Genomic DNA, 12,869 nt, shown 5'->3' with positions numbered 1-12,869 from the left:
ACCCTTCCCTGAAAAAATGAAAACTAGAAAATGATTGGTTATCAGGGCCAAAGCCACCAACCAATCACAAATCACTTTACATTTGCAGTCGTTCCCTGAGAGAGTGAAAGCTGGAATTTGATTGGTTGTTAAGTGAGGAGGAGGGGATGCTGTTAATATACCATGTACTACAGTGTATAACAATAATCTGTTATGTACATAGATGAATAGAGGGCAGTACCCATGACAATCCAAAAGATCAATGCTTTTATTTTCCAACCTAAGAAAAATTAAAACACTTCATTGCAAGTCTATGGGTTGTGAAGAGCTGTGACAGCACAGACATGGCCTCATAGTGCGGTGTGACTAGAATCACCCATCCGGATAAAACAGAACGGCTTTCCCCTTGTGTGTCATCTGTATTGCTGCCAATTAAAAAAACAAAAATAAGCACTGGCCAATGTGCCACAACCATAGAGCAGCCCCAGCCCGAGAAGTCTGGACACCCTCACAGTGATAGAATAATTACAGCTTTTCCAAATGTTTGACTGATTCGTAAAATGCAATGGTTTTAAAAAGTTGCAAAATTTGGTGCAACTTTACTCCCATACACCCTCCCCGAGTGATTTCATGTACGTCGGTTATTTTGGCACTTTCTTTGTGCTGGACATGTACAAGCGGTGCGTCACATGAATGTGAGTGTAGAACCGGCTTCAGAAACCTCTTTTTTTAATACACTGGTGGTCAAAATTAACCAAACTGCTAAAACCAGATCCAAAATACTGATGAAAATAGTTTTGTTTTTTTACATGAAGAAAAAAAAAATGTCCGTCTAAATGAGGCCTTATAGAAACGACGAGACGCACAGGACCACCTTTTGTCCAAGTTAAAAGCCTACGGGATTTACTGTAAGAGCGATCGGCGCTCGGCTCTTTGCAGATCACCGCCCATCTTCAACTGGATAATCAATTCGGAGTTTGTAGCCAGACTGAGGGGACCCTAGTGTTGTGACCTCCACTTATCAGACGTGTTATCCCAAAGGCTGTATTCCCACATCAGCCAAAAAAAGGAGTGAAATCCAAAGATTTCCACCCCTCCTGGACCCACTGCAGGTTTTGACTTACAAATATAGATGCAAAATACTGATCTGATTGCTGCGGCCATAATATACTGATTGTACTAAAGTGGTCCTAAGGCCGGGATCACACTACCGTGTGTGATGCGAGAAACGCGCATGAGTCTCTCGCATCAACACCCGGCGCTCTCGCCGGCACTCAGGATGCTGCGGCTGCATAGAAAGACATGCATCCGCAGCTCCGGTCCTGAGTGCCGCCGGGTGTTGATGTGAAAGACTCGTGCGCGTTTCTCGCATCACACACGGTAGTGTGATCCCGGCCCAAAAAGGAGACTAGCACAAAGAAAATGGACAAAACAGCAGCTCTGGTGTCATACATCATTTATATGTTACTAGTCTTCTCCAGCAGCGCCAACGTCATCATGGACTGAACTAAACGATTATGTCTTTTACCTACTTGATATTCTTTTGAGCTCCTCTGTTGAACACACGAGGAGAAAAACTCAATCCCCCCAAAAAATGACGGCGCCTTCTTTAGGCTTCATTCACACGTCTGCCAAAAGCAGGAGTGTCTTCAAATTACAGAACAAGTGTCAGCTTTTCACATAGTTTCTCTGTAAACTCCACTCCTGGTTTTGGCTCCTAAATACTGATGTGTGAACAAGCCCTAAAACTGGTAAGACTCTTTAAAGCAATGAAAATGTACAAAAAAAAGAAGAAGCAGCGCATCTACAATGCCAAATTCTTCCCCATGTGTCCTCTAGTACAGCGTGTGGCTGTCACGGCATGCTGGGAGTTGTAGTTTCACAACCACAGGGATACGTAGACAATGAATTTTTTTTTTTTCATGGAATTATATATGTGAAAAAAAGTCATCATGCAAAATAACGGTGCGGTATACAGAGCCCGACGACGCAGCTAGGGGGACCATTATAATCTGTTATTAACCATTTCATGTGAATTGCTGATTATAAGTGCATTGTTAGTAGTAGTTAGACTCGCCGCCAAGGTGTGATCTCTGCCCATACTGACCTGTGGTCGTGTTAGATATAGGAGAGCACTGGCGTTAGCTGTACTCAGACCTTTGGAGTGGCGCTGATCTCCTGTGCCAACCTTCGCCTGAGTGGCTGCTGATCTGCTATACCGCCCTTCACTGCAGCTGCTCCCAGTACATTACAAGGGTGGCTTTGTCATTAAAGTGTCCGCCCAGTGGGCGCAGCAAAATGAAAAAACGTGTCCAAAGCTGTAAGCAGACCCCCCCCACAGCTTGCCTGTGAGCACAGGGAACATACTGTTAACCCAATATCATAGCACAGACCTGGTGTGCCCTCTAAGGGTATGTTCATGCATAGCAGGGGTTTTTTATTATTTATTTTTTGCAGAAATTGCTGCAACTGTCCTATTTTTCTAATTAGAACAATTTATTTCAGTTGCAACAATTTCTGCAAAAACATCTGCAGCATGTGAATTCACTAGAAGGCCACATCCAGCATTTTACATCAGTACTTTTAAGCCAATATCGGGAGAGGAACAATCAGAGGAAAAGTATAATAGAAACACGTCACCACTTCTGGATTTATCACCCAATCCTGGTTTTGGCTTACAAATACTGACTGTGTGAACATGGCCTAATGTTGAGCACGCTCGGAGATGGAAAGAGTTAAAAGGATGTGCTAAAGGGCACTCCACCCTGAATATCTGCTTTCCAAGTCTGCAGGGATTAGGAAATGTTAACAGCATCATTTCCAGAGCACACATAGCTCACAACCATCTGCTCCTAATACACTGTGCCAGGAAAGGGGGAAATGGTTAGGGTATGTGTGGATTCTGCTGCGGATTTTACTAAATCTGCAGGTAAAATGACCTGTGTTTTACCTGCGGATTTAGTGCAGATTTAGGCTATGTGCCCACGTTAGCGTTTTTAAATGCTTACAAAACCGGACTCCTTCCCAGAAACCGCACGTTTTATTTTATTTGTGCAAAAAATGCGCGTTTTTGATGCGTTTTTTCCGCGCGGTTTCTGGGAACATTGGAAACGGCTAAAAACGCACTATGCGGAAAATAATGAGCATGCTGCATTTTTAGCAAAAGCTAAGCGTTTAAAAATGCATGCATTGGCACAAAAAGCCAAAAATGAATTAAATTTAATGTGAAGCTTCTTTTAAGCGTTTCTGCAGCGTCTGATCCGGCTCAAATGCTGCGGAAATGCTTAAAAAAACACAACGTGGGCACACAGCCTTACTGCGGATTTTCTGTGTGCGGATTTCCCCTGCGTTTTTACACTTGCGGATTCCTATAATGGAAGAGGTGTAAAAACCCAGCGGAATCCGCACAAAGAATTGACATGCTGCAGATTTGAAACCGCAGCGAATCTGCGCGGAAAAATCCGCAGCATGTGCACAGCCTTTATGTTACACAGGTTACAATGGTACTGTACATCGCAGCAGCGGATCCGCAGCAGAATCCGCAACTTGTGCACACACCCTTAGTCAGCATCTGCCATCACCTGCAGGGGGCAACATTCTGGTAGATCCACAGTACATCCCTATGTACAATTATGAGGGGGTAAGGTGAAATTTCACTTTTGATCGGATTCTGCCCCATTGCTAGAAGATAATCTCCAATTTTTAAGGTACTGGATGCCTGCATAAAAGGAACCGAAATGTAGAATTTTACCACTCCTTTAACAAGAGGTGGAGAGCGCGTAATAACTCTTCCATTCCTTGTGGGCATATCAGGATACAAGTGGCCCTCACCATGTGCCCTGGCCTATAGACATTACATGGCTGACCCTGCATTCAATGCCCTTTGGGCCCATGGGAACCATAACACAAAGGCTCACGCTGTACACAGAAATGATGGCAGCAGCATGGCTCAATACATTCATGATCTACATCATCCCGTACTGTTTGTACTGCAAATATATTGGCTACATGGTTCACCGACTGTTCAACTTCAGACCAGTGTGGTCAAATTCACCCAAAAACTAAATACTGCTCAGTACAAAGCCATTGTAGTTTTTGAAACCATAAAGATGGTGGGGGAAAGGTGGGCTGTTGAAAACAGGAGGGGGCATCCTATTACCATATGCCATTATAGGGGTTTAAAGTGGGATATTCCAGGTAATATAAACTTTTTATGCACCTACACTGTAGTACTTGTAAGTTATCACAGCCACTTCTAAAAGGGCCTCTGCCCCTTCATTATGCTGTTCTAACAGATTCACTTTAATCAAATATTAATCAGTATAAAAACAATCTTAGCTACCGTATGTCTTCTTCTGGGGAAACCTGGGTGATAAGTATATGGCTGCCATTTCACTGAACACAAGGCTTGTCACCCAGCTTAGTCTGACTCCAGAACAATAGGGATGCAGAGGCCATGTCTTTGACCGGATTTAAGAAAGGTCAGTGATATCTTCTGCAGAGGCTTTAATGATGGATGTCTTAAAAAGGGTTGTCCTGCTCAAGTCTGCAGTCATTCCATGTGACTGCAGACTTGTGAATCCTCACAGTGGGCTCTGTGTATGTGAGAGCAAGTATGTAATTTGCATACTTCGTCACATTCCGACTAGACAAACCCAGCCTCGCTCAATACACTTGTATTGAGCAAGGCCAAGCATGTCTAGTCGGAATGTGACCTCGTATGCAAATTACATACTTGCTCTCACATACACAGCGCCCACTGTGAGGATTCACAAGTCTGCAGTCACACAGTGACTGCAGACTTGAACCCAAAGCCTAAACAATCCCTTTAACGGTCATGCAGCTTGATATATTTTTATGGTTGCTATATTAAATATATATTCCCTAAAGCCTAGGTGGAATACCAGTGGCCCAGGGGTGTACATGGACTGCCCTAATGAGTTTCACCATAAAGCATGAGCTTAGCCTTGGGGGGTATGGATGCATTTTGTTTGACTAGGACGTGCCTGGATACAAAACATTAAGAAACACTCCTAGGAGATACAAGAGTAAAACTGATGAAAAATACAAATTAGGTAAGTAGCGTCACTTTGCTATATAAAGTAGCAGTAACAGGACATGCTGGGATCTCGGCCTGGAATCCCTCTTATGCATCAGATTAGATTTCCAGTTGGAGGCATTCTTCATCCGTGACCTGTCAGATGACAGCCTGGGTAGACTCAATGTCATCCTTGGTGTGTCACACTGTATGACAGCAGTGGGCGGTTATGTGGTAGTCAGCAGTGAAAGGACATGCATGTCTCTGGAGTAACTGGTGGTCCCTAAAGGTCTTGCAATGATAAGAATGGCTGTTGGCTCTGTGCTGCCCCCTAGTCTATTTTAAGGTATTGTGTGCAGAATATATCTGTGCTAAACGATAAACCTAGATTTATCGTCTGCCGTGCACACAGTAAAGCTATATATATCAGGACACATGAACACTTGAGTCTTTTTCTTATTCCTGTCAGAGGTCAGGATATTTTGGGGGTTCCTGGCAGCTGAGACTTCTGAACAAGCAGTCCATTCAGATATTGGCGAGCGCCAATGTGGACTCCACAAATACTGTGGTCTATTTAACAGCACAGGAACACACAGAACATTTCCAGTGATACAAAGTGATTCACACTGTAATTATGGTTCACAGCCGGAAAAACAAGTAGTTACCCAGTGTGAATGAGGGGGGCAACAAATTGTAAAGCCCTTTGTACCCTCCAGGTGTGCTAAGCTTGGAGGTGTAGGGAGAGAGGACATGGAGAAGAAATTACGCTTTTGGGAACAGCTGGGGCTGAAATGGGGAGTATCTAACGTTGGAACATAAAAACGACAAGCACTTTTTTTTTTTAGTCCTGGAACATTGAAGGTTCAAAAGGTGAAACATAAATAAACAAATTGTAAAAAAAATAGATAGATAGATATGAGATAGATAAAAAATAGATATGAGATAGATAATAGATAAATAGATCATGATAATAGGTAGATTAAGCAGAAATAAGTGTATAATAATTAGTTTAAAACAAGGGATTTCCACTTTGGATAAGCCTAACCTAAAAGCTGATTACAAAGTGTATCTGGGCAATCAGCTGTAATTTGTGAAGAAATACAGAAGTAAGGCAGATGTCATGTGGCACAAGAGCAATTCTCAGATGAGTCAACCAACCCCAAATTTTTGTGCAACTTCTCACGCTGTTGCACGCCAATTTTAGCCCTGTGATTTTGCTGTTAAATAAAATTTGCAGACAATCATACTCATGTTGTAGTCATATGTAACTTGCATTGATCTCTAATGCAAAAGAGACATTTGCGACCAGTGACAAAAAAAAAAAATCAAACACATGGAAATATATGCCTAAAGAAGAGCTACAAAAAAAAAAAAATGGTGGAGGGGAGAGTGAAGCAACCGCTGATTGGCAGCAGAGATTGCGTAACAATGTCACGCAATCCCCTGGGAGAACCAGTGTCAACACCACTGGAACAGTGTCAGCACTGAATGTGAGTATAGGTGTCATTTTACAAGGGGGAAACATGAGGATTGAAAAGGGGTTATCTTAGTAGTGGACAAATCCTTTAAGTGACGCTGTCAGAGATTGATGGTGGCATGTAAATGGTTGACTGCAGAGAGCTGCTGTTAAGAGTCAGATAATTGCTATGTAACGTAGCCAGCATCTTGTGGTTGTAGAGAGAGTTCAGCTCCTGAGCCCCCTCCACACACTGTGACCCCCAGCGTTGACATATGTGTACATTATTCTGTGCTAAGGGATTAAGCCTTAAAATTTAAAAATTAATAGGTCTGTGTAATGTAGGACAGAACGCTCTCCACTCTAGCCAAGAGATGTGGATGTTGAACAAAAAACTCCCCTCTATTAACCCAGAGCCCCTTAGTAAGTTAGATATAAATTGCTTTTCTAAACTGGACAACCCCTTTAAGCCTTGTCAGGGTCGTCTAACACTACATGTACCATCTTTGTAAAGGTTTACAGCTTAGATGATAAATAGGAAGTATATAATTTTCTACCACACCTCCCAATACTTCATCAATATTCTTCGCACCGACGGGCTCTCACACTCATCCTCCATCCCCTAATCTGTTTGAGTATAAATATGGTGTATCTCCCACTACACAGTATTTTACCTACCGATATCACTGGAGTGATCGTAACAAATTGCGCTATATACCCCTATAATAGCATGGTAATAGGATTGGCGCCTTTCCCTTAGTCCTCCCAGGATAATAGCACAATTTGTACTATACATATCCTTTCAGCTTCCTGCTGTGAAGATTCAGGGCAAATTATCTGGATTATTATCTCCATTCTTAAATTTCTGATCCACCTTTCATAAAAGTCAGGTGTAATAAAGAATATTTAAAAAAAAGGTTTTTGCTCTGCGAAATCTCGAGAGCCGACGCTTCCCGTCACAAAAGCTCAGGAATTATTACAGGAACAAAAGTAGTTTTCATTATGGCCTCATAAAAAGCGCTGGCAGGTACATTATACAATCTCGTCCTGACAAATGGGGATTGTACAGAAAAGGGGTTGTAAATGTCAGATATTAATACTGAGCAAATATAACAGCCCTGATTTACCCTCACAAATATCCTTCAGAAGAAACAGCATTATCTGGGCAAATATTACCAATAGTTATTTAGGGACAAATGTGCCCTCCACTCACCTACAAATAATATCCGTACCAGTCACATTTATTGATAATGATGGGGCTCAGACACACAAACCAAAGATCTCTGCAAACCATTAAAATTAAAGAATACCTCCACTGAGATAACTAGATACGTATGGTTTACTTAAAGGGTTATTCCCAAAATATGAAGTCCCCTATGTTTTCGATAGAGTGTAACTTACTGACTCCTGGTGTTCTGGAATCCCAAACTTGTGGCCCTGGAAACTGAGACCTGTGCTTCCAGTTTTGAATGGAGCCTGGGGAAGGGGTGCATGCTTGACCTCGCCTCTGGGTGCATGCTTGGCCTCACCTATGGGGGCATGCTTGGCATTCAATGTCTGGAGGACTGCCAAATAAAGCCAAATGCAGCGTTGCTATTTCCAAAGTCCTATAGGCAATGAATAAATCATGGGTCGAGCATGTGCATCTCCGCTCCATTCAAAACTGGGCTCTGCAGAGCCTAGTTCTTGGGCTTCAGAGATAATTGGGGGATCCCATTGGTTAAACCCTCAGCAAGTTATCCTTAAAGTAGCTTCAGGCTATGTGCACACGTAGCGTTTTAAAACGCTTACTAAAAACCGGACTCCTTCCCAGAAATCGTGCGTTTTTTTCCGCGCGATTTCATCACGATTATGATCGCGATTTTGCCGCGATTTTCGCGTGCGATATTCAAGCACTTTCCAAGCGATTTGAAGCATCGCTTGGAAAGTGATTGACAGGTTGGTCACACTCGTCAAACATAGTGTTTGACAAGCGTGACCAGGTTTTTACTATTGAGGCTGCCTATGCGGCATCAATAGTAAAAGATAAGATGTTAAAATGCTAAAAAAAATTAAAAAAAAAATCGGTGTATATTTACCTTCCGGCGTCCCGCGCTGCATTCCCGGGCCACAGCGTTCCCAGTAATGCCTTGCGAGACCTGTGATGACGTTGGTCTCGCGTTGCTATAGCGATCTCGCGAGACCACGTCATTACAGGGCCTTGCCGCAAGGCATTACAGGGAACGCTTAGGCCGGGAATGCAGCGCGGGACATCGGAAGGTAAATATACGCCGATTTTTTATTTTTTATTCTTTTTTTACAGGGGTATGGTACCCAGGGCCTGGAGGACAGTCTCCTCTCCTCCACACCGTGGGTACCAACCGCACATGAGACGCTTAACTTCCCGCATGGTGGGCATAGCCACATGCGGGAAGTAAGCGATTCTCATGCATTCCTATGGGTGCGGAATCGCGGCAATTCTTTGCGATTCCGCACAAAAGAATGAGCATGCTGCGATTTTTTCCGCGATGCGATTCCGCCGCGGAAAAAAGCGCAGCATTAGCACAGCATGTGCGGAATGCCATAGGAATGCATGGGGTGCGTTCTGTGCACGATTTTTAAGCGTTTTCGCGCCGAAAATCGTGGCAAAAACGCTTAAAAATCGCTACGTGTGCACACAGCGTCATATTAATATCACACACCTATGCAATGTCTAGGTTTACTTCTTCTCTTGCAGCCTCCTCTTTTTAGTGTATGCTGCAGTTTGTGACTTCTGGACATCATTTCACAAAGCTATGTGTAGAAAGGTAGACTCGGGAAGTTCCATCCAGTCTAAAGAAAGCCATAGACTCATTTGGCTGACAGCTATTACTTCTGATCATGTGTTCTCAAGAGGGAGAAGTGAAGACAGACAACAAAATGATTGGGTATAGACCCTTGTTTTCCCTAACATCTAGGAAGATGTAAGATACCCACACACATTAGATGATTGCCAATGTTCAGCTACTGTATACACCTTAAGGGGGTATTCTAGTTGGAAAAAATTATCATCTATCCACAAGAACGGTGATAACTTCTAGATCGATCGGGATCCATCCGCTGGGACTCTTAAACCAATTGCCAAGAACAGGGCCCTTTTATCCCCGTTTGAATGGAGCAAGCTTGACCGCCGCACCATTCATTCTCTTTGACACTGCCAGGGTGCTGCACAATCCCTTCTTTGGCAGTGTCATAGGTGCAAATAATAATAGGCTTGCCATAGCAAGATCAAACTGAGGCCGTTATTATGAAAGTAAGTTTGTCATTCAGGATATAAGAAACTCATTTTTTGCTTCCTTTCCACCAATTTTATAATCATCCATCGGCCAATTCCCCAATAGCTATGATTAAGAATGAGGTGGCATTCGAAACATGTTATTTGTACAGCTCGCTTGCATTGCACCTAACGGTTTTTGAAAACCTGCAATAAATACTACTTTATGATTTAAAAGGAATTTTTTTTTTTTTTTACATTGGACCTAAAACTAACAAGCTGGTAATTGCTAACTACTTGCTTGTTTTAACCGGGGCTGGCTCAGAGCCGTCACTGACCGCTTCTGCCAGCGATACAGCTGCTCCACTACAACAAAGCAGCTCTTCTTCCATGCTGCTGTGTCGAAGGGGGCGTTACTGCCAACGTCATACTGATTGACAGCTGGTTCCCGCAGTTAGACAGTGGGGAGCTGGCTGTCAATCAGCATGATGTCAGCAGTCGCCCCGTCAACAGAGCAGAGTGGATGAGAAGGTCCTGCTCTGTTAATGTGACTTTAGTGGAAGCTGCTGAATCACCGACAGGAGAGTTGTGTGACCGCTTTGTGCCAGCCGAGGTCAGCGCCGGGCACAACAGGCAGGGGGTTAGTAACTACCTGCCTTTTAGGTCTTCGGCCCATAGTGAAAAATTATAATAGTCCTGGATAACTCCCTTTAAATGCTCAGGCTTTTATACCGGATCAATTCCCAACACCCGGTTTGCTAGCGATGCACTTCCTATTTAGAAGGGAATCCTGCACGGGCTGCCACCCCAAGTAGTAAAGGAGATGGTACCAACTAGGTCAGCCTCCCATTCATTTGAGCCCTTTATTAGCTGCATGAGCCCCCTTTTTGGTATGTACGCCACTTGTACAGACCCGTAATGTATTCAGTCTCCTGGCAGAAGGAGTTATATACTGGGTACTGAGAGGGAAGGAAATTTGCTATCAATAATTGTCATTGGGCCGTTACTCAATAAGACTGCTATACATCACACAGCGTCTTCGTTCAGAACAGGGATATTGAGTTTTCCATGTATGTGAAATGTCCCTTTAATCGCCCGTCTGTAGCCCCCATGTTGTGCCGTTGCTATGGAGAAGCCCTTTTGATATATCCCCCTGTGTGATGTTATGTATTCTTACATGTCTGAAACACAATCTCCACAGATCTGAGTCATCCGCTCGCACTACTACCGAAGGGGAGAAGTGACAATCATGGTGTGGGAAGCACAGGAAGCGGCAGCCATATACAGTTACTGCGAACTGCCTGCAAAAAGGGAAACACATCATCAGTCCGGGTAAGGAAAACGGAAGCGGTCTCTGCTGTATAAGACCACCCCGAGTGAGACAACTGTGAAATATAGGAAGGGGTTAATGCAAGATGCGTGACGACACAATAGCAAATGAGTGACGGAGGATGGCGGAACACCTTATGACTGTGGTAGGTGTACCCCCAGGACGTCCCGTCAGTCACAGACACCATGTGTACGGTCACCTGGTGTCTAGATCCATAAACAGTCTAACATGTACGGTGCAGCCAGATGTTCTCCAACATTTGATTTTAGGCAGACGCATTTTTCCTTTCCAATCTTTTTATGGCTCATTCAGACGACCATATACAGTAAATCGGTCCGAGATCAGACCTCAATGCACAGACTGCACCCAGCCGCTGCTGGAGCGGATAACAGATGATCGCTGGGGGTGCCACACGTTGGACCCCTACTGATTTTATATTGATGAGCACATCAATATTATTAGCCTGGAGATCCCCTTTAAATCGAGAGCATCTTTTGCTCTGGAGGCAGATCATATCTGACAACCCATTGACTTTAAAGGGAGCCTGTCACCTGAACCTGCAGCTATGGGGCAGTACCTGCGGCCCTCCGCACCAACTAACAGCTAGCCCTAATGCTGAGCTGCTGTTAGTCAGTGCCGGGCTGGTTCACAATGCTATTAACCTGCAAATTAACCCCATATCTGCAGGTTAATAGTGCTTTTTTTTCAAGTGACAGGTTCCCTTTAATAGATATCATGATATACCGTACTTAATTTTCCCTCTAGTGGTGCTGGATGAATTAGGCACCTAGGTGGCCAAATGCTGTCTACTGACTCCCCCTAACATGGGAACACTTGACATTGCCAAGCATTCATGCATTTTTAATGAGGAAAGAGGGGTAAGCTGTAAAGCCCCTGTCTCACATAGCGAGATCGCTGAAACGTCATCGATTTTGTGACGCAACAGCGACCTCGCCAGCGATCTCACTACATGTGACACGCAGCGGCGACCGCCCCCCCGCGCTGGATATTATTGACCGTGCTCGAATGTCCTGGGCCATTTTTTCATCGTCGGCGTCCCGCTGGCCAGCATGCATCGCTGTGTTTGACCACGACAATCGACCTAGTTGGCGACGCAGAACTCAGGGACGCAGGCGGGAAACGTATGAAGAGCTGCTATGTGACAAGGTACCAACGACTGCCGAGGTCGTTATACTGATCATTGCTGCGTCGCTGAAGAGATCTGCCTGTTTGGCAGCTTACTAGCGATCATTTAGCGACGCACCAGCGATCCTTACCAGGTCGTATCGTTGTCGGGATCGCTGGTGCGTCGCTAAGTGTAACGGTACCCTGAGACTCCTCCAGGACAGCGCTATCTCCAAAAGGATTATGTGTCTGATCCTTCCCTGCCCGGAGTCGGGATTCCCACATACACATTAGATGGCCGTCCGATCCGGCAGAAATGGGCAGCTTCTGACAACTTTGATTTACTTTCTATGGCAGACTCCCTGCTGGCTTCCCGCACACTTTACAGTTGATCACACTGTAGCACTGACTGGTTTAATTTTGATACTGGATTTCTCATATTCTCTGTAACGTGGAGAACAAAACTGATAACCATTGTCTGATACCTTAAGGATGTGTTGGCTGAGGCCGGGATCACACATGCGAGAAACACGGCTGAGTCTCGCACGTTAATATCGGGCACTGCTGCCAGCACTCGGATCTCGGATCAGATCGTGCGGCCGCATAGCAATACATGGAGCCGCACTCTCCACTCCCGAGTGCCAGCGGCAGTGCCGGGTATTAACATGCGGGACTCCGCCGTGTTTCTCGCATGTTTGATCTCGGCCTA

The 12,869-nt window shown here is 44.5% G+C and overlaps 1 protein-coding gene across 1 annotated transcript in view; it reads left to right on the top strand.

The window, feature by feature from the left end:
• The window catches only part of PHF13 (PHD finger protein 13), a 65,622-nt gene that overhangs the window by 451 nt on the left and 52,302 nt on the right, over window positions 1-12,869 (top strand). Inside the window, exon 2 of the mRNA XM_073561734.1 lies at window positions 10,907-11,037. Within this exon, the coding sequence (XP_073417835.1) occupies window positions 10,907-11,037 (131 nt within the window). The remainder of the gene's footprint in view (window positions 1-10,906; window positions 11,038-12,869) is intronic.

This window comes from Dendrobates tinctorius, unplaced genomic scaffold (genome assembly GCF_039654945.1).
Source record: "Dendrobates tinctorius isolate UK_male_01 unplaced genomic scaffold, ASM3965494v1 ptg000326l, whole genome shotgun sequence".
In the NCBI taxonomy this organism is placed as follows: Eukaryota; Metazoa; Chordata; class Amphibia; order Anura; family Dendrobatidae; genus Dendrobates; species Dendrobates tinctorius.
Note: the sequence above shows the minus strand (reverse complement) of the source record. Positions and strands in the feature narration are given on the sequence as shown.